The sequence below is a fragment of the Biomphalaria glabrata genome, chromosome 11 (genome assembly GCF_947242115.1).
Source record: "Biomphalaria glabrata chromosome 11, xgBioGlab47.1, whole genome shotgun sequence".
NCBI lineage: Eukaryota > Metazoa > Mollusca > Gastropoda > Planorbidae > Biomphalaria > Biomphalaria glabrata.
In genome coordinates, this window is record NC_074721.1 from 27,477,804 (window position 1) to 27,501,121 (window position 23,318).

At 32.7% G+C, this 23,318-nt stretch overlaps 1 protein-coding gene across 8 annotated transcripts in view; it reads left to right on the forward strand.

The window, feature by feature from the left end:
• Positions 1-23,318, forward strand: part of LOC106077540 (uncharacterized) — a 54,272-nt gene that overhangs the window by 18,742 nt on the left and 12,212 nt on the right. For 2 of the 8 annotated variants that reach the window (XM_056004260.1, XM_056004258.1), the window contains 3 exons: positions 5,118-5,214; positions 7,784-7,846; positions 23,261-23,293. In XM_056004260.1, coding sequence (XP_055860235.1) covers positions 7,826-7,846; positions 23,261-23,293 — 54 coding nt within the window. In that variant the 5' untranslated portion in view covers positions 5,118-5,214; positions 7,784-7,825. Of the gene's footprint in view, positions 1-4,446; positions 5,082-5,117; positions 5,215-7,783; positions 10,132-23,260; positions 23,294-23,318 lie in introns of those variants that run through there. The other 6 variants (XM_056004261.1, XM_056004259.1, XM_056004262.1 and 3 more) reach the window with 5 other exon arrangements.

A 23,318-nucleotide genomic window follows, 5' to 3' on the forward strand; every position in this document is an offset into this window, starting at 1 on the left:
AGGTTGACAAGTGGACTGTCAAGTAGGCAGGCAATTAGGGCCGATAGCGCCAAGTAGTAGAGCCAAATAAATAGGCAAATAGATAATGCTCAATAGCAAATAGGCAGACACCTGAGGGAGGCTGCGGATAAATAAAGACAAGTTAGGACATGTCTCTCTTGCATCTTGTCGATGCATTAGTGCATTAGTCAGATTGGTAAAATTGCTTTTGAGTACAATGAGGAGAGGATGAAAAATGGGATTTGGAAAATAGATGGCTGATAAAAGCAATTTAAAATGTACATAGTAAGGGAGATAATAATCTCAATGAAACATCATAAGTTGGAAGATAAAAAAAAAGGGGGGGGGGGAAATGGACGGTTGTCAGCCACCATGACGGTTTGTTTACACATGGCAGTCGGCCAATAACAATGGAGTGCGCTTGAATGGAGAGAGTGTCCCTTCAAGGGGCACAACTCTCGTTAGAAAAATGACTAAAGGGGAGATAATTCATATATCTTCTCTAAGCGCAGTAGTAGTGCCCTAGTAAAATTATCAAGGCGGTCAGCCGAGATAATAGACATAAAATTAGATGTACGAATACATACATGGTTGCATCTACGATCAATTGAGCAACGTAGCATTAATATAATAATGCAATACATAAATATATACATATGCCATGTTTATGTTTTCTACTTATGACAGTAAGAAATACACAATGCACTATTTAAATATAGATAAAATAATAATATGCACATGATAATATCCAGTGAAAAATATACACAAAGTAATTAAAATGGAACTGTGATTGGGTTCGGCTTATCACCAGATATTCCTCTAAGATCAAGAATAAATTGTTAGTCCAGACTCGACTGGTCTGCAAAAATGAGAAGTGAGAGAGTGTCTGTCCCGCCCTATTCTATCTTATAAAGGTCCGAAGAAATGGGCGGAAACAGGAAATGCGATAGGCTAAAGATTATCTCTCACGTGGGTAAAGGCCGACGAAAGATGCACATTGGAAAGGTCAAGAGACGTGGTGACACGAATAATCTCCTTCATCAAAGAGAGATGTGGGTGGGGTGGAAGCGTGTTCCTTCAAAGATAGTTTTGACGTGAAAGTCGGACATCCGGTTCCTAAGACCAAAGTAAGTGACTGTTTGTTTGATTTTTCCCCGGTCATGGGGAGATAAACTAGAAAGTCGTGGCTAGTTGTCGCCAAGGTGGTTGACTAAGTCTAGCGAGAAGAGGAAAATGGTGGGGGTTGGTAGAGAAATCGGGACTTAAAATGAGAAATAATTAAAATAAAATAAATAAATAATAAATAATAATAATTAATGCTGTGATAAAATTGAGTGACTCTGACAGCAAGCTTTTGACTTGTCACACATATGCTGAAAAAACTCAAAACTTAAAACAAATAAAATAAACAAATATGCATTCTGTTATAAACCTGGTGGTTGCACAGATGGGTGTAGTATTATGTGTGTAGTCAGCCGACGCAAATCGCCCAGGCAGCACTAGACGAGCGGTCAACCGTGACGAGTTACGACGGTCAGCCGAGACGAGTGTCAACATGACGGTTCGATAAGATCGCCGTCGTGAACAGAGCTCAGGAACGTCACGAGGGATTTAATCATCTGACGAAGCTTGAAAGGTCTAGCGATGTTCCGTCCGGTTCTATAGGGCCATTAGGGATTTAAAGGGTTCAGAACACGGTCGACTACAGCACACTTTAACGGTGTGGTTCTGTACTGAGCATACGACGGTTCATTGCGGAGTACTGTCAAGTACAGTCAAGACGACCGGCGTCTTGATCTTGGTCTGTGATAGAGTCCGACACAACGAGCCCAGTGTGTGAAACCAGTCCTGAACTGTTGAACCCAGTGCAAGTCCGGAACAAGACGTAGAGGCCAGTGCAAGAGTTAATACGTCGGTACGGTGTTATCGGAGAGATATTTGTACAGTGAAAGTTTTGCCAATTGTACAGTATTGGCTGTAGTTTATTGGACATTAAAGTGTTACGTTACTTTAGAGCCCTGAGTTGTCAAGTTGGTGCACCACTGCTCCTGACAACAGTATATAACATGCAGCTGTGTGGGAAAGATGCTCTGTAATACAGATAGATGTAACTTTGCTGTTGCTTATAACAGTGTATAGTTTTTAAAATATCGTATATAACGTCACCATCTAGATTAAAGCTAACCCACTTAAAACAGGAGTCATTACTAGCCTAAGCTAACGGAAATAACTCTTGTAGTGCATATCATTAACTATTACACTGTAGTTTACTTGACTAATCAAAATAAACTATGCCCATTGAGAACAAACAAAAATCATTCGCATGCGCTTTGGTGTTGTTATGTACTAGATTAGAGAGTAGGTTAGTTTTGTTAGACAAATATATTGTATATTGTTTTAGCGACGGTAAAAGTGGTGACGAACTAAGACAGACGAATGACGTAGTAGACTTAGCCACAAAGAGAGCAACATGGCGTCAGTATAGAAGTAGTTTGTTTTGGATATTGGTTAGAAATTGTGACGTTTACAATAACTGGTCGGATTTCCCAGTGATAAAAAAAAGGTTTCATTTTATAGAAGTGAAAGTCGTTATTAAGTATATTTTTAACTTATAATTTTCTGTGGCTAATGGGAAGTAATAAATAGTTATATATAAGGGAAGTCAGATAGCCTACAAGATTAGCCCACAACAGTGTATACATAAATACGGAGTTTAATAAAGGTTTAGTTATTTAATTCGACATGGTCTGACTCAGAAAAAAACAGCTGTTTGATGGAAAGACAGAATACCTGAACTATGTCTTAAGAAAAGTTTCCAGTCAATGCTGATGCAGTTTCAATTTTAAAGGGCAGATCCGTCTGACGAATGGAAGATTTTAGCATCCTTAAAAAACTTCTTTATCACCAGCTAAGAGACGAAATGGAATCTTGGCTGGATCGACGAAATACAAAATACAAACAACTTGATACCATAATAGCATGATGAGGATTTCACAGCTGAGGAAGTCTCAGCAGTTATATCAAATCTCACAACTAAACTGCTGCTGGGCCGGACAATATACACAATTTTTTGTTGAAAAAAACTATCAGTCATACCTGTACCACTAACATCAAGTTTTAACTAGTCAATATCATAACCGTCTTCAATGAACTCACGAAAGGGAGAACATCTCTCCTCCCAAAAAAAAAGGTGATTCGAATGAACCATCAAACTATCGCCCTATCACTTGTCTGTCAGCTGTGTATAAACAATTAACTTCACTATAAAAAGTAAAATGTATACATTTTGCTCTGCCCATAAGGTTACATAGAAGAGTCGATGTGCTGTAAATTACAGCAAACTACAGATGGTATTATATTTCACCAAGCTAATAGAAGAAAAAGAAACTTATAAATGTGCTTCATCGACTACAAATAAAGCATTCAGATCAGTTCCACATGATTGGCTATTAAAAATCATGGAAATTCATAGAATCAACCCCAAAATAAAACAACTATTGAAAGTCTGTATGGATAATTGAAAGATAAGTCTACACCTTAATCGTGATGAACAAGATCTTAGTAACGATCGTCCCAGCACGCACAATCTATCTCAATGCACTCCGGTCTTTGGCTATTTCTTCCTACATACTATCATTGATGCCTGTGGCTCTCATGTCTCGCTTGCAGATATCTCTATAGGTTAGTCTTGGTTGGCCCTTGTGTCTGACTCCATCCACAAGCTCAGCGTTTAAGATATCTTTCGGAATTCTACCATCTGGCATGCATGAGGGTGACATGTCCGAGCCAGCATAGTCTTCTTTGTGTCAGGAGAGCAAACATGCTGTTCATAGTGGCCAATCTCAAAACTTCCTGATTGGAGACATGGTCCCTCCAGGAAATGCGCATTATTCGTCGTAGGCAGCGCATGTGGAAACTATTCGATTTGTGCTCTTGGTACATGTATGTGGACCAGCTTTCACTGCCATATAAAAGAGTGCTCACAACATAGGCATTGTAGACTAGGATTTTGATTGTTGTGGTTAATTTGGAATTTTTCCAGACGCGCTTGGAGAGTTTTTCCAATGCTGTTGTAGCTTTTTTTCTATTCTTTTTGTCATCTCAATGTCTAAATCTAGGTTACTGATAATTGTTGATCCCAAGTAGGTAAATTTCTGCACCACCGTAAGTGTGTGGTTCCTAATATGTATCACAGGTATTTCCGAGACGCCATGTGCAAGGGTTTTGGTTTTGGAGGGACTTATTGTAAGGCTAAACTCTTGACAAGCAGCTACCTAGGCATTCACTTGATTCTGTAGACTTTCTTGCGAATGAGATATGAGTGCCGCGTTATCGGCATACATATGGGGGGGGGAGAGAGAGGAAAAAGAATCCCCCAAACCCCCTACCCTAAACAAAATTCTGTTTACGCCAATGATTGAAGCCTATATCCACTTTAGGTAATATGTTCGGAAGCCTCTACCGACACAGCAAAACTTTTGCCAAGACTTAGTTACTCAACATCTGCTACTTAGCAGTCTAGTAAGCAGTCCTAAATTAGACTTTATCACTAATCTAGCAGCCCTAGCTGATATTTCGTTACTGATTGAGTAGTCCTTTTTGAGACCTCTTCATCGATTGAGTAGCTTGACCTAGACCTCGTCACTGGCTCAACAACATTAGCTGTCATTAAGATAAGCTCCTTGCCTGGTGACTTACGGACAACTCGCCCTGAAATCTAATGATGATTTTAACTCAAACTCATTGTACATCCACCTTTCATATGCTATTACTTGTATACATCATATCCCATTCCTTTTGTAAATAAATACCCAGATATTGTTAATTCCTATTCAACTCTTTGTTGTTTGCCTATAGTTGGGTCTGTGCTTAGTCTTTTTCAATAAGCACTAGACAACAGACAGCCAACTCACACAGAGCAACACTTTACACTTATTACAATCATAACAATTTTATATTTGTTCAAATTAATGGTAAACACAGCTTTAGCAAATTGTTGTTATATATATTTTATATAGAAGAGACATTAAATGATTTGAGAAAGTGTCAATATGAAATGAGAAGAATGTCCAGTGAAATAGGTTTGTTATAAACATTTTCTTTACTTAATATTTCAGAAATTGATCTCACTTCAGTTAACTCTTGATAGTCCGATGGTTACAGGACCGAGTTTGTGTTGGATTAACGATTACCGATAAAGCTGCATTACAAAAGGTTAGCTGAACTTCAAAGAAATTAACCGTAAATGTCAAGAACGTTCTTATAAATGATATGTTAAAATATTCGGTTTGATTTTCAAAGTAAAGATAATTGACTAGAAAGAAAGAAATTAAATTAATTTATTTTTCAGTTTTATTTTCCCATAATTTATTTTTTCACAATTTTCATCATGTCGTAACGGAAGGTTCCTGGATTTCATATTTAAAAATAGTTGCGGAGTTTCGCCACGGTCATTCTTAACATGTTCCCATTTTGTAGGAAAAACTGCAACTTTTGTTCGTCCTCGTACAAGAAAAAACTTCATTCAAATAAATGTATATAAAATAATCTATAGATAAATACTAAAGAATGTATCACAGGTCAACACAGGAAGAAAAAAGAAACGAAACGTGAGTGACCATTCTGCAGCTGACGTATATTCGTCACGTTTGATTACTGAGTTTGTCGAAATAAAGAGTGTAGGACTATCAAAAGTCAACTGTTTGTTTCGATTGACATAAATCTATTCAACTATTCAATATATTATCATGTGCATTTATATTTTTTAATGTATTATTGTATTGTTTATTTCTTTAAAATTAAATGACAGTTTTTCTTTGGTGGAGTTAATCTAGATTTCTATATAAAAGCATATTTCTAAATTATTTTGAATTAATCATGTTATTAAGTTTTAATAGATCTAGAAAAACATACACAAGAAAAACATAAAAAAATACTTTAAAAAAAAGACTACTTATATTTAGCTTAGTTTTATCAATTAGTTCGGATCAGCCATGTAACTACATTTTTAATATATCTAGATCTAGACCAACAATAATAAATCTGAAGGATTAGATATACTTTTACCAATTGTTTTTGTATAGCGCAATTTCATTTGTTTAGCTTTTTCAATATGCTATAATCCTAACACTTGTCTGGACCAGTTAAAAAGGGGATGGGGGAGGAGAAAGACGGAGACATTATTGTAATCGCTTATTAAATGCATTTAGAGTGACAGGGAAAATGCTTACTAAAATAGAAGGTTTAATCGTTATCTAGTGTTAATTTTAAACTTTCTATCTATAAAAGTATACAGTAGACTTAATTCAACTAATACAACTTTATCAGTCAAGTGCATTTTCTTTACCTTGTTCGAGATACAAAAAAAAAATAGTTATTAATAGTTAGTTAACTAATTATTATTTTGTTTTATTGATTTCCTTTTTGTTAGTTAAAAGAAATTATTATTTAAAAATTTCAACTTGATTCGTGATTGGATGTGGGAAAAATAACGTGTACAAACTTTTCACAGAGAGACAGATTGAGTTGATAGAAGCTTTGTAACAAAAAATTGTCCTGTTTTATAACGTTGTATTGATTGCTATGTTTCGAGTAACTTTTGCACTTTCATAATTATAGCGTGCTAAGTGCACTAAGGTGGATTAGTGGGTATTGAAGAATTATCCAGGAGAAGGTTTCTTGCTGCTTTTTCAAAATCATTTTGAAAAGAAAAGGAGTTGCTCTCGTCTGATTTCTAACCCGACACTCCATGAGACTTCACATCATAGATTGGCTTTTTATCCTACATTGTTTGTTTTAGTCTCCTTGCGGCATCTCGCTATGTACAAGTCTATGTCCTCTTATAAATAACGCTGCAAAAAAAAATCTAATCAGACCAGGCTTGCTATTTATTGCTATTTATTGAAAAAACTCACACCAGGTCACAAAAAATATTTCTAAGTTTATTGAAAACTAAGTAGTACTTTTTAAAAAAGAACAATTGATTAAAATGTAATAGTTTAATAGTCTTTAATTAATTAATTTTTTTCCTTCAACTTTATACTCAAGAAACCATATTGTACTGAACTTGTTAAAGTTTTGTATAAAGATGATCCTTCAGAATTATACAGTATTATATCTTAGCCAAACTCCTAGGAATGCTTTGGGTTTATACCAAGGACCATCAAGACGACAGGCCTTTAAAAAAGGAGCATTAATTTATGTTTGATTTATTCCAGAGTTTTCAGTTGTATGTTCGTTTTCACATTGTAAAAATGAAATAGTTTAACCCATAACACTTGCAACATCCTTATGCTAGAAATAGAGTTTACTTTATTTTACAAGATTTAAATGGTGATATGGATTATGTATTGTCAAACTTACTCTAAAACTCTAAAAAAATATATTTTCGAAAATAGAAAACATCTGTAGAAAAGTTTAAATATCTGCAATTTATAGGTCTCTAAACCCCTCCATAAAGTTTGTCTTAACGCCGTCATCGGATTGCCCTTGCTGCATATTAGATTATCTCTACATTCGATGTTTACCGTTTCTGTAGACATTGAGGTTTGAATTCACTAACCCCAATCTCAACCCTCCTCCTTTCTAATCCGGACTTGGTACCGGCAATGTCTAAATGTGCAACAATTACTTCTACTTCATGTATCTATTTGTGCACACATTGTATGACAACATCACACTTGTATATCTTTCTTTTTAGCTTCTACAGGAAAAATGTTTAGTATGTATGTAATTAAAAATAATTTAAATTTTAAACATTATTTTAACTTTTTTTTTCTAATAGAAAAATTAAAATCAACAATGAACAACTATACTCTGAATAGTGATGTGGTATTTAAAAGAAAAGGTTTGATATATTTTTTCAAATTCTTAGCGTAGTACTCATAATCCATAATTTGTACATTTGTAACAGGATTTGAAGATGACAAAAAAAATGCATTTTAACATTCTATTAAGTTTTTTTTTAAACTTTAAAATTATTAGTTTAAAAAAAAGTTAGTTGCACAATATTATTTAAGTGGTAATTGTGGTTTTAAAAAATGTTTTTTTTTTCTTTTAAACAACTGATGAAATATGTAGAGGACAAGGAACTTTATCCTAGTTGTTTTTTTTTTATTAACTATGCATTCAACTTTATAGATAATTAGAAGATTACATTTATCAAGCAAGAACATGACATTTTAAAGCTTTTTTTTGTAATTTTATTGTCAATAAGTTCAGCTATGTGGAGATGATAAAAATGAACTTAAACCATCCTTGGTAAGACTTAACGCACAATGAAGTATAAATACTACGTGAACGAGCCTTGCTCTGTTCTACAGTTTGTTAGAGAAATGATATTAACGAAATTCACTTGGGGAAACATTTGTGTAATGACGGAAATGAGCAGGGAAAAAAAACTACCAATCCAAAGCGAAATTTAATAGTTTAATTCTAAATGTCATTGTAAATGGCGATTTAAAAAAAAAAGTTCTTGAGTGCCCTCTCAAATCCTAACCGTTCTTAACGTCGAGTAGTTTTACATTGCAGCTTTTGCATGAAATATTGACATATTGAAGCAGAACTTTACAAGACATACAACCCAGTGGCGCTTGTCACGAGTCGAGACTGTGACCTATTTCGACCAGTTTCTAGAAGCCCGAGGTCAAGCCAGTGCTGTCCAGAGTAAACACGTTAATTTTAGGCATCCAATCAAAGAATGAGGTTAAGAAAAAAAAAGCATACGTCAGCTTCTAGAAGGTCGAAATTACTAAAATAATAAATAATTAGGAGAGAAGTTTCCATCATTCTGGAATGTACGATGGAGAAAAGTAAAAATTAGGGGAAAAGTCAGTTATTCGGGGTCCTCGCATAAAAACGGTTCTTGTAGAACGATGATCCTCGCATAGTAACGGTTTTGTAGAGTAATAAGTCTTGTGTTAGTATGAGTTTAAATATTTGCGGGTCCATTAGTTGAAGTGACATTAGTTGAAGTGGCATTAGTTGAAGTTTCATTAGTTGAAGTGACATTAGTTAAAGTTTCATTAGTTCAAGGGACATTAGTTGAAGTGACATTAGTTGAAGTTTCATTAGTTAAAGTGACATTAGTTGAAGTTTCATTAGTTGAAGTTTCATTAGTTGAAGTTTCATTAGTTGAAGTTTCATTAGTTGAAGTGACATTAGTTGAAGTTTCATTAGTTAAAGTTTCATTAGTTGAAGTGACATTAGTTGAAGTTTCATTAGTTGAAGTGACATTAGTTGAAGTGACATTAGTTGAAGTGACATTAGTTGAAGTTTCATTAGTTGAAGTGACATTAGTTGAAGTGACATTAGTTGAAGGCACATTAGTTGAAGTGACATTAGTAGAAGTTTCATTAGTTGAAGTTTCATTAGTTATACTAAGTGAAGTTTTGTTGTATCTTTAAGTTTCATTTTATGAAGAAGTTGTTTATTGAATTGAGAAGTTAATTATGTATAAAAGTTAAAGAAGTATTATTAAAGGAAATTTGGAGAGAATACTGATGTTTCTTCATTGAATTATCAAGTTGTTAATACAATCTCCGGCATGTGATGATTCTGTTTGATCAACACTTAATATAAGAAGAATTAACCAGAATTAGATAAACAGAAGCGTCAAGGCGCTACAGCCCATGGAGGATTCTGGCCTGCTTTAACACATCCCTCTATTCCTAGGGTGGGCAAATTACGGTCCACGGGTCACTGCCAGAGTTTTTTGTGCGGTCCGCGGACACCTACAGAAATTAGGTGTGCTCACAGGTTATACATACGCAAAATGCACAAATATTTTCAAAATATTTTTAAATATCTAAATAAATTATTGAAATTTATGTTTCTATTTGGTTATGATGAAGAAGTTAAAGAAACAGTGTCTCTACATGTTATTCTAAAAAGTAGTCAATATTTCGCTCAAAGACACAAACTTAGGTCAGTATTTGGAAACATGCAAGTCAAAGACACAAACTTAGGTCAGTATTTGGAAACATGCAAGTCAAAGACACAAACTTAGGTCAGTATTTGGAAACATGCAAGTCAAAGACACAAACTTAGGTCAGTATTTGGAAACATGCAAGTCAAAGACACAAACTTAGGTCAGTATTTGGAAACATGCAAGTCAAAGTCACAAACTTAGGTCAGTATTTGGAAACATGCAGTCAAAGACACAAACTTAGGTCAGTATTTGGAAACATGCAAGTCAAAGACACAAAGTTAGGTCAGTATTTGGAAACATGCAGTCAAAGACACAAACTTAGGTCAGTATTTGGAAACATGCAAGTCAAAGACACAAACTTAGGTCAGTATTTGGAAACATGCAGTCAAAGACACAAACTTAGGTCAGTATTTGGAAACATGCAGTCAAAGACACAAACTTAGGTCAGTATTTGGAAACATGCAGTCAAAGACACAAACTTAGGTCAGTATTTGGAAACATGCAGTCAAAGACACAAACTTAGGTCAGTATTTGGAAACATGCAGTCAAAGACACAAACTTAGGTCAGTATTTGGAAACATGCAGTCAAAGACACAAACTTAGGTCAGTATTTATTCATTGCTATGAAGAATCTGTGTTGAAAGTGTTGGGTGGCTTGAAACCAAAAGGCTAATGTACCAACTGATCAGAAGTCCATGCGTTGACTGAGAAAAACAGGTTTTTAATAAATTAGAGGGCATTATCCCATTAATAAGCTCTAAGTGGAAATGTTTGTGCAAAGTTATATTAATTATCTAAAATATTATTGACCCAATTATCTCAGAAATTAAACTTCTCAGAACTAGGAGTCTTAACCAAGAAGTATTTGAAGATTGGGAAAAAAAAATCAGATGTTCGGTATCACAGTAGTATCCGCTCGCTTACCATATTGAGAAGAATATGGAATCCCAAGGAAGACATCTGTATGTCCTTGAAGGACTTTGAAGTGACTCCTTATTAGTATTTGTAATAAAGAGTAGAAGACAGACTTCATGTTTTTCATTGGAGATGTAAGAAATGGGTGGTTTGCACATGAAATGTATGTGCATTAAAATTTTTTTTAAACCTAGTTTTCCCATTTCTCCAGGCAACCGAAAACAGAGTTTGGCACTTTGCTTCGCTGAAAGGTGAAAATATCTCTAGTGAAATTGTAGAAAAGTACAAGACTTATTTGGATTCCTTGATTGAGGAATTTAAAAGCAAATTTTAAGACCCCAATTACTTGAAACCAATTTTCAATACCCTCATTTCACCATTTAGTGCAAAAACTGTTTCAGCTCCAGCGGACACACTTTGAAGAAAATTATGTTTTGAAAGAGAACGTTTGGGAATTGTATAGGTGCCAGAAGCTGTATTTCCACAATTTAAAAAAAACTTTGCTGCTAAACTTTCACATTATTTGGTTCCACATGCATATGTGAACAATCTTTTTTTTTTAATAAACAAGTGTAAGAACAGGTCGATGTGCTGACAGACTGTAATTTGACAGCAGTCACAATGATAACAACATTTCAGCTAGTGGTGAAATGTTGTAATGTAAAAAGACAATAGCTACATTTGGAATCTACATTCGCGAAATTCGTTTCAGAAATTGCTATATGAATCTTGTTATTCCTCAATGAAAAGTGTACAAAAATGAAATGTAAATGTACAATACAGTATAAACGTGAATTGAAAGATATTATACAGAGTTAGCAAGAATATGAGTCTGCCTTTGAGTTCCCTGCCTTCGGTGTTTGCCCCAATACAATTTATACATAAACTTAATTATGCTCTGTTTTTGTTAAAGTCTTAAAGAGAAACTACTTAGTTTCATCTACACTAAATGTTGCGATATCTTTGGATATGTTACACCTATTTTAAGCTGTCACTGTGGGTTCTTATAGATGTGTAGATTATCATTAGCTTGCAAGCATGGCTACTCCACGTGTGAATAGCTGAGCTTGATCTGTGATAAAAATTATAAGTACGTACAGAAGCTATCTGTGATACACCTACCATGTCAGAAGATATAAATATTATTAACAAAATATAATGATAAAATAAGAAATACCTATCCAGCTATGTGTGTTGTGTATATAATACTTACACAATCATATCTAAAACTAGTATAACACAGTAGAATTGAAATATAACATACATAAGACTTAATACGTTTAAGATATGTCACATTTCGCAGCTATTTTTTTATAAATAATACGATAAGAAGAATTAGGATTAAATAGGGATCAAGGGTGTGACAGCATGGTATGTGTAAATGTTTATCTTCAACCAAGTTCGTGTAGTCTACCGATTAGGACGGGGTATCTCATGTGTTATGTTGTTTACACAGAAAAAAAAAGAGAGAGAAATAATGTGTATGTTTCAGTAAAGGTCGATTTGTTTCTTGTTCAGCAAACGACCCGTCACAAACACGAATGTGTTTTTTTTTTCTTTAGACCTGAAACAGATGGTATGAAGAAATGTATGTGGCGTCTTATATCGTACATTGTTTGCTTTGAGATTAGGCTAAGATTAACCATGGAACTATACTAATGGAACACCAGCTTCGAGATTTTATGATCAGAGTGCCGTCGCGCATCTTTTTTCGCGCACCATACCATTTGAAAAATCGATGAGGATGCCAAAGAAGAAATTTACTCCGAGAACCACTTGGATTGACCTTCATTGAGAGTAAAACTTCCCCACACTATATTTTATTAGATCTGTAAAAACTTTATCCATTTTCTGACTATCTGATAAAATAGATACAATTTCCCTGAATAAGGAATCGTCACAAAAGATTTTTTTTTTAAAGGCCACTTCGTTAAAATAGGTGTTTCCAGAACTTCCTCATTTGGGTATTTTACACAAAAATCTGGAACTTTTTTATGTACATGTCATTATTATCATCAGTCCCGCGCAACCAAACCATCCACTTTTCCCGGTCACCAATGTTCTTAACAAGATATCAAGAGAGAGAGGCTGGTCCATTATTTGCGTAGTCCAGTCAGCTTTTTTTTTTGACAACCTTTTTTCGTTCTCTCTCATGAAGGATATATTTTAAAAATTAGTCTTACAAAATACAATTCCAAATCAACTCATGCAGTTATCGTCTTTTCACAGTATTGAGGAGTCATCCTTTTTGCAAGCCAGAGTGTTAATTGGCAAAAGTAAAAAATTCAATAGTTTAATTTTTTTTAGTAAATATTCATAACTATATCTTTTACATAATAATATATTTTTAAATAATAATATCTTTTATATAGACATGCTTTAATAGATCTAATAAATGACTAACGCGGACCTACCAATATGAGTATATTAATACTTAAAATGGGTATTTAAAATTTCGAATGCGAATTTAAAAAAAAACCGAACTTATATATAGATCTAGATAGTTAGTATAATATCTAGAATAATCTAGATCTACAACACCTAGACTAAGGTCTAGATTTATTTAACGATTTAAAAAAAAATCAATAGATCTAATATAGTCTAGTCATGAGATCCACTCTATTTTCTCTAGATCTAGACCACACATGAGATCAACATGAATATTTATAGATCTAGTCTAGATCTAATCTATCGATTATCTAGTCTATAGACTATAGTCTATAGCTATACTGCATACAGTATACTCAGAGTATACTGGCTATTCTATAGTTAGTATAGACATAGTTAATACTTATTAATAGTAGATCTATAATAAATAGTAATACTTTTTAATAGTAGATCTATAATCTATCAATTCTATCTAAATATAGACTTCACTTTCACATCACATTCACACGATTTTTGATACAGACTGTGAATGAAACGAATGCAGTGGTTATAGATACTGATTAAATACTTATAGTGACGATACTACTTATAGATCTACCAGTTGATAATCATCATAGATAATAGTCTACATCTATAATCATAGTGCCCTTTTTTTAGTCAATATAGTCAAGTCAAGATAGTGGAACGTAAACTCGAAGGTTTAATATAATACGGTATAAGTAGAGTCTATGAGTTAGTATAAGATCTAATTATTTTATTACTTAGTATGTGACAGTATGTCAATGTCTCAATTAAAATAATACAATATAATATACAATATAATAATTAATATCATCAGCAATATCATTTTAAATATTTAAAAAGTAGACATAAATTTGTATTATATTATAAATAGATAGATTAGATCTAAATATAATTTTACAAACTTTAGAAATGATTGATTTTATTTTTAATTGATAAGCCTTCTAGACTAGATCTAGCATCTCTAGCTAGACTCTAACATAGTAGATTGTAGATCTTGGAATTGGATCGAAATTCACCTTCCTAAATTGTCTCTAAAGTCTGTAGCTGATTTGAGAGGCCCAACGAGGCAAGAGTCTATTACTATTAGTACTCTGTCTCTTGATCTATCTAGTAGGCCTACTAAGCAAGTGCATTAGCCATAGTGTAGTCAAATCTTGACAACTAGTCTTCTAGATCTAAGCTTCTAGAATAATTAGACCTAGATCCAGTTTAGATTTAGAATATAAAAGTTTTTACTACCTAAAATACTAAATCTACTGATCTAAATTCTAGATATATAGATCCAGTTTAGATTTGGAATATAAAAAAATTCACTAGCTAAAATTCTAAATCTACTGATCTATACTTAATATGTTAGATATTATATGACATCTACAAAAATTATTATTAAGATATAATTATAGATTCTAGACTAGTTATATATGTACATAAAATATATAAATAAAAGATACAATTTATGCAGGCCTAGACCCCATAAATTTATAATTGATCCAGATCTATCAGTAAAAGTTACCTTCGATTGGCAGTTTTACCCAATCTAATCTATACAAGACAATTTATAATCCATGCCTTGCCTACACCCCATATACATTAAATAATAGTTTCCATTCCATGCCATGCCCAGATCCATGAGTTCATGAAATAATAAATGATGTGGTGTCAAGTTGGATCTATCCCCTGAAATTCAGCACTTTAATATAAAACTCACATACCGGATATCTAGTTAATTATTTGCAATGACACTCTGATAAAATTGGACTTGTGGGATACATATATATGTTTCTTATCAGATTTAATTAATGAAGTTTTGGTGCATTTTAACCAGTAATAAGGCTACAAAAGTTTCATCAGGTGTATTCTAAGCATTGGTATTTTTTCTGGCAACATTTCTATTCTAGTCTGTGATAAATTATAAATAAAAAAAAATGTTTGTAATGTTTCAGTTATTAACAAGTAGAACCATGGCAACCAGTTCTGATGACGTACCAGAATGGCTCAAGGATCATACTTATACTATTTCTACTCTCTGGACAGACATTAATAATATTGGTATTCATTCAATATTTAATGTAAGTACTACTATACAACTTTTATTTTAGTTATCTAATAGATGTTTTGTGAATTGTGTGATTTTCATGGTCAAGCAACATCCAAATATCTGAGATGGAATTTAACATTTTTCTCTAGTATTTTCTTTTATTTATAACACTCTCAAGCACATTCATCTTTCATTAATGCCTAATATACCTTGGCTGTTGTGCAGGCCATTCCTTTACAATTAACTGTTAGATGAAATTAGGCAAAATTGTCTGATAATTTGTATGTTTGATACAACAATGTTTTCAATTTAATAATATTATTTTTTAATTTTAATGATTTCAAAAGAAATTAGCCAATATGCCTAATTGTATAATTACAGTTATGTTTGGAAATGCAAGAAAAAGGCATGCATTCCTGAAAAGTCAATTATTAGTTGCACCTCTTAAAGGTAATGTACTGCAATTTTTCCCTATGCACTTTTCTTATAAGCTGAAGTACTTGTATTTTTGAAAAACTAGTTTTCCATGAAAATGTAAATCATAATATATGTTATTTGCTTTTAGATGAGTTCAATGTGCATCAAATTAACTGAATATCTGCCTTCACCTGTAGTAATAATTCATAACTATTAAGGTCAGGGCCATGTCTACACATTACTGCAGTAGCTCCTTTTAGGTACGGTACAGACTATATTTAGAATGGAAAAATTATATAATTATACTTAATAACATATATACATTTAGCATGGTCAACACATATGTCACACATATCTTTTTTATTTTTAAAAATCCTTTTATTTATTTTTATAACTAGATAACTTTCTGTTATGGGAAAAGATGAGATTCTTGGACTGCTGCATAGCACCGCCAGAAAAAAAACAAACCATCATGTTGCAAAATAAAAGTCTTGGACCAATTTTAATTTAAGTTATATTATACTGTAAGCTCTATACAAATTTATGTATATCCTGTCATTCAGCCAACAGGTTTGGATTTAGTATTTCTTTAAATCTGTTTGACATTGTACTTGAAAACTATTAATCTGAGCCCCATTAAAACAAGAGGGAGTGCAGTGGATGAGTGGTAAAGCACTTGGCTACTGAATTGAGGGTTCCTGGGTTCGATTAAGACGTATTTTCAATTTCAGAACCCTTAATACTACTCTGAGTCCACCAAGCTCTAATGGATACACGGCAATAGTAAGGAATAGGTAAAGGCGGTTTGGGGATCCATGGCTGAATGGTTAAGTCATTGGTTTGAATCTCTATGAAGACTCAGATTAAAAATTTTTAGATTTTTGGGTGCCTCTGAGTCCACCTAACTCTAATGGGTACCTGACTTTCGTTTTGAAAAGTAAAGATGGTTGGTTGTTGTGCTGGCCGTATGATGCACTGGCCAAAGAATCAAATGACCTTAACATCATCTGCCCTATAGATTGTGAGGTCTGAAATGGGATTTTTTTTCAAAAGGTGGTTGGTTGTTGTGCTAGGTACATGACACCCTACCAACCATGGGGCACAGAAACTGAAAAACTTCATATCATCTGCCCTATAGATTGCAAGATATGTAAGGGAAATTTTACTTTTTTAAAATTAAAATAAGATTCTAACAACAGTAAACATATAAAATATGGTGCATTCTCCTTAAAACTAAAACCTGGTGCGAAGGTTTAAAATGTTGGCAAAAAAAAGAAACATCAATTAAATATTCTTAATTCCCTTCGCAAAACTTACTGAGAAGAACATGCATGTTGTTCCCTCATAAGTTTCTTGACAGAGGAAATCTTGTTTATATTAGATTTGAATTAAGCAAATTAAGAAAAAAAAATATAATCATTATTTAAAATGGTTGTATCTAAACCTTATGAATTATTTTCAGTTATAAGTATATTGAAATGAATGGATAATCATGAAATTGTTAAATAATTGCTGCTATCATTCCATTGACTAAAGAACCATATTTTTTTTTTAAATTAATTTCAAAATGATTTTTTTCAAGCATAGAATTTACATAGATCTTGAGTGAATTTTTTTTTTATTTGACTAATGCTTCAATTTTATTGTATTATTAGTTTTTTATTTTTATTACCCAGAATATTTAAAAAATGAGTACACTATTTTCATGTAATAATGTAACTTGGTATTCACACATCAAAATACGCTATAATCTTTAGGCCATATAGATTTGTATAAATATAAATGAACTTGTTTAAATACATTGTAAATGTATATAGTTAGGATAAGAATAAAGTTTTTCTGTAGACAATTATTGTTCAAGATTTGTTGATGCTCCTGCTTAATCAATTATATATACAGGTCATTAGTTTTAACTCACGACTGGCACAAGAAAAGCAAAAGCCACCTTAACCTGCGCTATCTGTGGACGGGAGTGTCTCTCCTAAATAGGGCTCCACAGCCACATGAGAAAGTGTGCTCTGAGATGAACCATAGTCGTTCTACGACTGAAGGAGGCCAATGATGATGATGATGATACAGGTCATTAGTTTTAGCACGTCTGATAATAAATGACAGTACAAGTTATTGAATGAAAATTTGTCATTATTTAAGCTGTTTTAGGCCTACATCAATGTGAGGTACCAGTACTTTGATTTTGTCATATAACAATTTAAAGCAACATTTTGAAATGAATAGTGTGTAGAATTGACAGTAAATACATTTAAGTGATGGGCTGTGATCTGCATGAATTGAGAGCTGATCATGTATTGAATTTGTGTTTTTGATCTTTACTTTAAGTAAATGTTAATGAACAATTAATTTTTAATGAATAAATAATTTAAAAATAAATACAAAGAAACCATAAACATCTACTGTAGTTTAATTTTTTTTTCATCAGAACAGAATTTCCAACTTTGCATTCTTAAAATATAATTTATTTAGAGTAGAGTCAGAACACAAAATCATAGTTTTGAAATTAAGTAAATTAATCTAAGGTGTGATCTCTTATAAACATTTGTATATAGACCACACACAATTTAATTATTATTTTTAATCAAATTGCAGGAACTAGTACATGTACTTATGCCTATTTGACAATAAAAAACCTTAGTCATTGAAATAGTAATACCAGTAAATGAGATATATTAAGTAAACTAAATATCATCAATGCTATTGAAGCCACACTTGTTTCTTTTTATCTTGTTTGGTGGACTGCATTAAGGTTGCTATTAATTTTACTGATCGTCTTAGCTGAAATGCCAGTGTCGTCTCTTTGAAACCTAAGCTTATTTTCTTGGTAACTGGAAGTCCAGATATTTGGAGTTTCATTTTAAACACCTATACTTTCTGAAATGGCCCTCCGATAGGCAAAACCTATTTGCCTAACATGACATTTGCACATAAAGAGGTACAACAGAAATGCTTTAAAGACAAGCTTAGGCGCCAACTTGCTTTAACTGACATAGAATAAGAGAGAACCTGGTTGCATACAGCTTCAGAACGAGACAGCTGGAGGTCACTTACAAAGGTGTGGTATACACTAATGAAAATTAATTGCCGAGGGTAGACGGCAAAAAGAAAAAAAAACAACTGATTCTACCACAGGTGGACAATGGTTATGCCTGTGCTCAATGTGGCATAATATGTATGTCACAGCTGGGGCTGAGTAGCCACTGGAAACATAGCATTCCTCATAAGTCTTCGGAATCAAAAACAAGCCTATCATTTTTGTAGCATAGTTTGTAGCTTCTGTAAATGCATGAAATGTGAGTTTGATGATTATAAACATCTTACTTCTTTGCCTTATATTAATGGTCCTTCTGTCTTTTCCACTAGAAACTCTGAACTGGTTTACAAGTCAGAAGTCATCAATAACACTTGCCATTTACTAAAAAAAAACAATTTAGATTAGTCAAATTAGTGACTGATTATTCGATTCATTTATGCCTCTGAATGTTTTTATGTGAATATATAATGATCCTTTACACTTTGTGACTTTACTAGTAGATCTATACGTTGGAAGTAGACTTGTTTTTTGAGCTAAAGTCGGAAGTACACATTGAGTTTTACTGTGATCTAGTAATCATCTAGTCAAATGTAGTGATCTACTAGATCTAGATCTAGAAGTAGTCTAGTAGTAGAGAGAGTATCTGTCATATCGTGATCAGTAGGCGGCTGAAGTTTTATAAATCTATACCATGACAAAAACCCTGGCTAGATTTAGATCTACTGGTCTAGACATCTAGATCAAACTAGAATTAAACTAGAAAACTGAATTAGAGAAGTAGCTTTCTGGATCTAGAACTAGAATCTATATAATTATTAATATTAGATCTAGTTGCGTCAAACGCTTAATTTTTGGTTGTTGTTTTTAATAAATGCACATAAAATACATTGTATTTTGGCAATAAAAATACCCAGTTGGTAGTCAAGTAATTCTAATAATTGATTAAAGAATGACTCCATCAGTATTTGTTTATTTACATCTGTATCATATGACTTATTATTTATACTTATTTTATATCATTCGTCCAAGAAAATCTAGCTCTAGATCTATTTCATTTTAGATTAGGCTATAGTTGTTTTTTTTTGTCATTTTATTTAGGCTACAATATTACCAAGATTAACTTTTTCTTTGTTTCCCACGAGACGTGTATGCCTATAACCTAGTGCTTTCGATAATAATTAAAAAAAACGATTAGAAATGCGTAGCTTGGAGTGTCAAAACTGTATTAGGCCTCCTATTTTTATTTCGTGCAATTTAGTATATCGTAACAAATACGCATTTAGCGGAACGGTAGACAGGTCTTCATCCAGATTTAGTGTAAATAAACCAAACACAGAAACACTGAAAGATTGTATTTTCGGAATTTAGATTCTATTTTTTGGAAAAAAAGTGGCATTTTATAGGGTGATCGAAAAAAATAACTTTTGTGACGATCCCTTATTCAATGAAATTTTTATTTTTTATCAGATAGTCAGAAAATGGATAAAGGTTTTACAGATCTAATAAAATATAGAGTAAGAAAGTTTTACTCTCAATGCAGGTCAATCCAAGTGACTCTCGTAGTAAATTTTTTCTTTGGCATCATCATCGATTTTTCAAAATGGTATGGTGCGCGAAAAAAGATGCGCGACGGCACTTCGACTCTCTTTGCATTTGTAAAAAACTCGAAGCTGGTGTTCCATTAGTATAGTTCCATGGATTAACAAAAAGGGGGTGGGCGAGGCACGTTTAAAATACAATATTGATTACATTGAGAAGTTAAAGGAAAGTCATAGAGTGTACGAAGATTTAACGTTTCGTTCGCATTATGAAGTGGGTCTTTCCAAATTAAGGCTAGACAAAAAATGGGGGAGAAAGAGACACAGAGAGAAAGCGGGCCATAAAATTTCATTTAAACAGATACACTAATTCACCAGAAAAAAAGTATGTTAGGTTGATCATTAAAATGTGATCCAATCGTTTCAATTTCAAAACATAGAAAAGGGTGTGTTATGCCAATATTAATTAATATAAGCCCTGGTAACAAATCAAGGGGTGTAGCCTGTGTTCAGCTCTTTTGCAGTCTGTGCCAAGGAAAATGGCTTTTTTTTCAGATTGTTGGTTATGTTGAATTGAAATAATAATATAAACTACTTAAAGAAGATTGAAATGAAACATTCAAATAGGATATGATTCACGGTTTCACGTGGGTGTGCGCAGTTTCTACAGAGTGATGGGTGTGTGGGATTTATTCTGTTAAGGTGATAATTTAGTGGTATGTGTCCTTTTTTATTTTGGAAACATGTTAAAACAACTTATATAGTATGTTATTAAATTAGCAAATTTGGTTCATTATTTGAAAGATATTTGTGGAGACTGCACAGATGGTGCTCCAAATATGCTTGGATGACGGTCTGGCATTCAATGTTTGGTACAGAGAGTCATCAAAACTCATTGTATGATTATGGGCAATATTAGCAACGAGGACACTGCAATTAAAAGTTGTTTTTTTTTCAATGTCATTTGACAATTTGTTCTATTACCCATAACATCTTTTTAATACTAAATTCATAAAGAGACTTTATACTGAAGGTTACATTCCTCATTCTCTTACTACCCGGAGAATTCCTTACCTGGGGAAACAGAACAAAGATCAACATTCGTACTGACGTCGGCGTGTTTGGAAATACTGTCGCAACATTATTCTAGTAGTAATGCAGTTCACTGTATTAACAAATGTACGTTTTTCATGCCTCGCGCTACTTTTCCAATTGTCTCTTAAGTTTGCATTAATATAAAAAACATGCACTAGAAAAGAATGAAAGTCAGAAAATGAAAAAAAAAATTAAGAACAAAATTATTATACAATAACTACACTTACTTATATAAAGCTTTTGCTATGTTCAGTTGATATTAAAATATATCAAAGATGTCAGCATACATTTTGATTACGGCTATATAATATTAGTTAAATGCAATTAACATTGGCCTATGAATGAAATAAATTTTACGTTTCGGGGTCGCAGCCTAGTGGAGAATCGTATAAGATGGTCGACGAGCGAAAAGGGTTGAGAACCGCTGCATTAATGAAATGCCCAGTATCTGTTAGTAATGTGACTATTGTTTTTATTTTAGACTATCTTAAGCTTAGATTAAATGTCACTAGTCAATACTTTAATAGTAAATTGTAAATCTGTAAAGATAATACTATGTAATGGTGCTTGTATTCCGTCACAATACTTTTTTATACTGTCTGAAACGCTTTAGTTATTGCTTTAATTTCGGTCTGAACATTTAAGCAGTAGTCTTCACAGGATGGGAGGCGTGGTAGCTGAGCGGTAAAGTGCTTGGCTTTCAAACAGGGGGTTAAAATCCTGGTGAAGACTATGATTTTATTTTCGTTATCTTTGGGCGCTTCTGAGTCCACCCAGCTCTAAAGGGTTTCTGACTTGATTTAGGAAAAAATAAAGGCGGTTGGTCGTTGCGCTGACCACATGACACCCTCTTTAATCGGCATAGAAACAGATGACCTTTACATCATCTGCCCTATAGACCACAAGGTCTTAAAGGGGAACTTTACTTCACAGGATGCACTTATCTCAAAGCGTTTATTTTCGGGTTAAAACTAGAACACCAATTCCAGCATTAATGTGGCTAGAACTTGTGATCCATCGATGTATTAGTAAATATTTGTTTTTATGGATGGCATTTATGTCTTCATCTGTTTTGATTTTTTTTTTAATTTACTAAATATCTCATTGGTACGCTAATTTTAATGTAGTATTGCAGTTTAATTTATGATCACCTGCTTTTAATATCATAAGCATCTAGATCTAGTATTGATTTTGTAGATGTGTTTATTCACAAAAAAACTTTTTTTAAAAATTGTCTCATAACGCTTTTTTTGAGAAATTAGATATTCCTACCTGAGGCTAATTATATGGTATTTTGCTGATAGATAAAGAATACACAAAAAAAAATGTTGGTGCTTATGGTATTGAAGGAAATACGATTTCTGTTACATAACAATTATTTTTTATTATTCTTAAAAAAATATTTATAAACTTAAATTGTTTCAATTTCTATTGGATTCGTTTAAATTTAGATTTAACTTATGTTATTTTTTATTAACATGGGTTAAACTTAGTAAATGTTTTACAAATTTACATGGATAAAATTATTATAAAGATGATATTTAAAATGAAATTTAAAAAAATAATTGTACTCAAGGACTTTAAAGTATAAATTTTATTTTTTAAATTTATTTTTCGAGCTTTAGATTTAAAAAAAAATATAATAATAATAATTTGAAACAAAAATTAATAGAAAGAAAGAGAGAAACAAAGAAAGAGAGAGAGAGAGAGAGAGAGAGAGAGAGAGAGAGAGAGAGAGATTAAAAAGTTTGAAAGTAATGAGAAATGAAAAGAGTCACGATAACATAGAAATGTTTTATATTAAGTTTATTGGCTTTTCTACAGTTTCTTTCTAATTTAACTTAGTTTCTTCCAATTAATAACTTCCATAGATTGATGTGGAGAAGGATCTAGAGATGTCTCATGTGAGTTATGCACTAGTTATGTGTA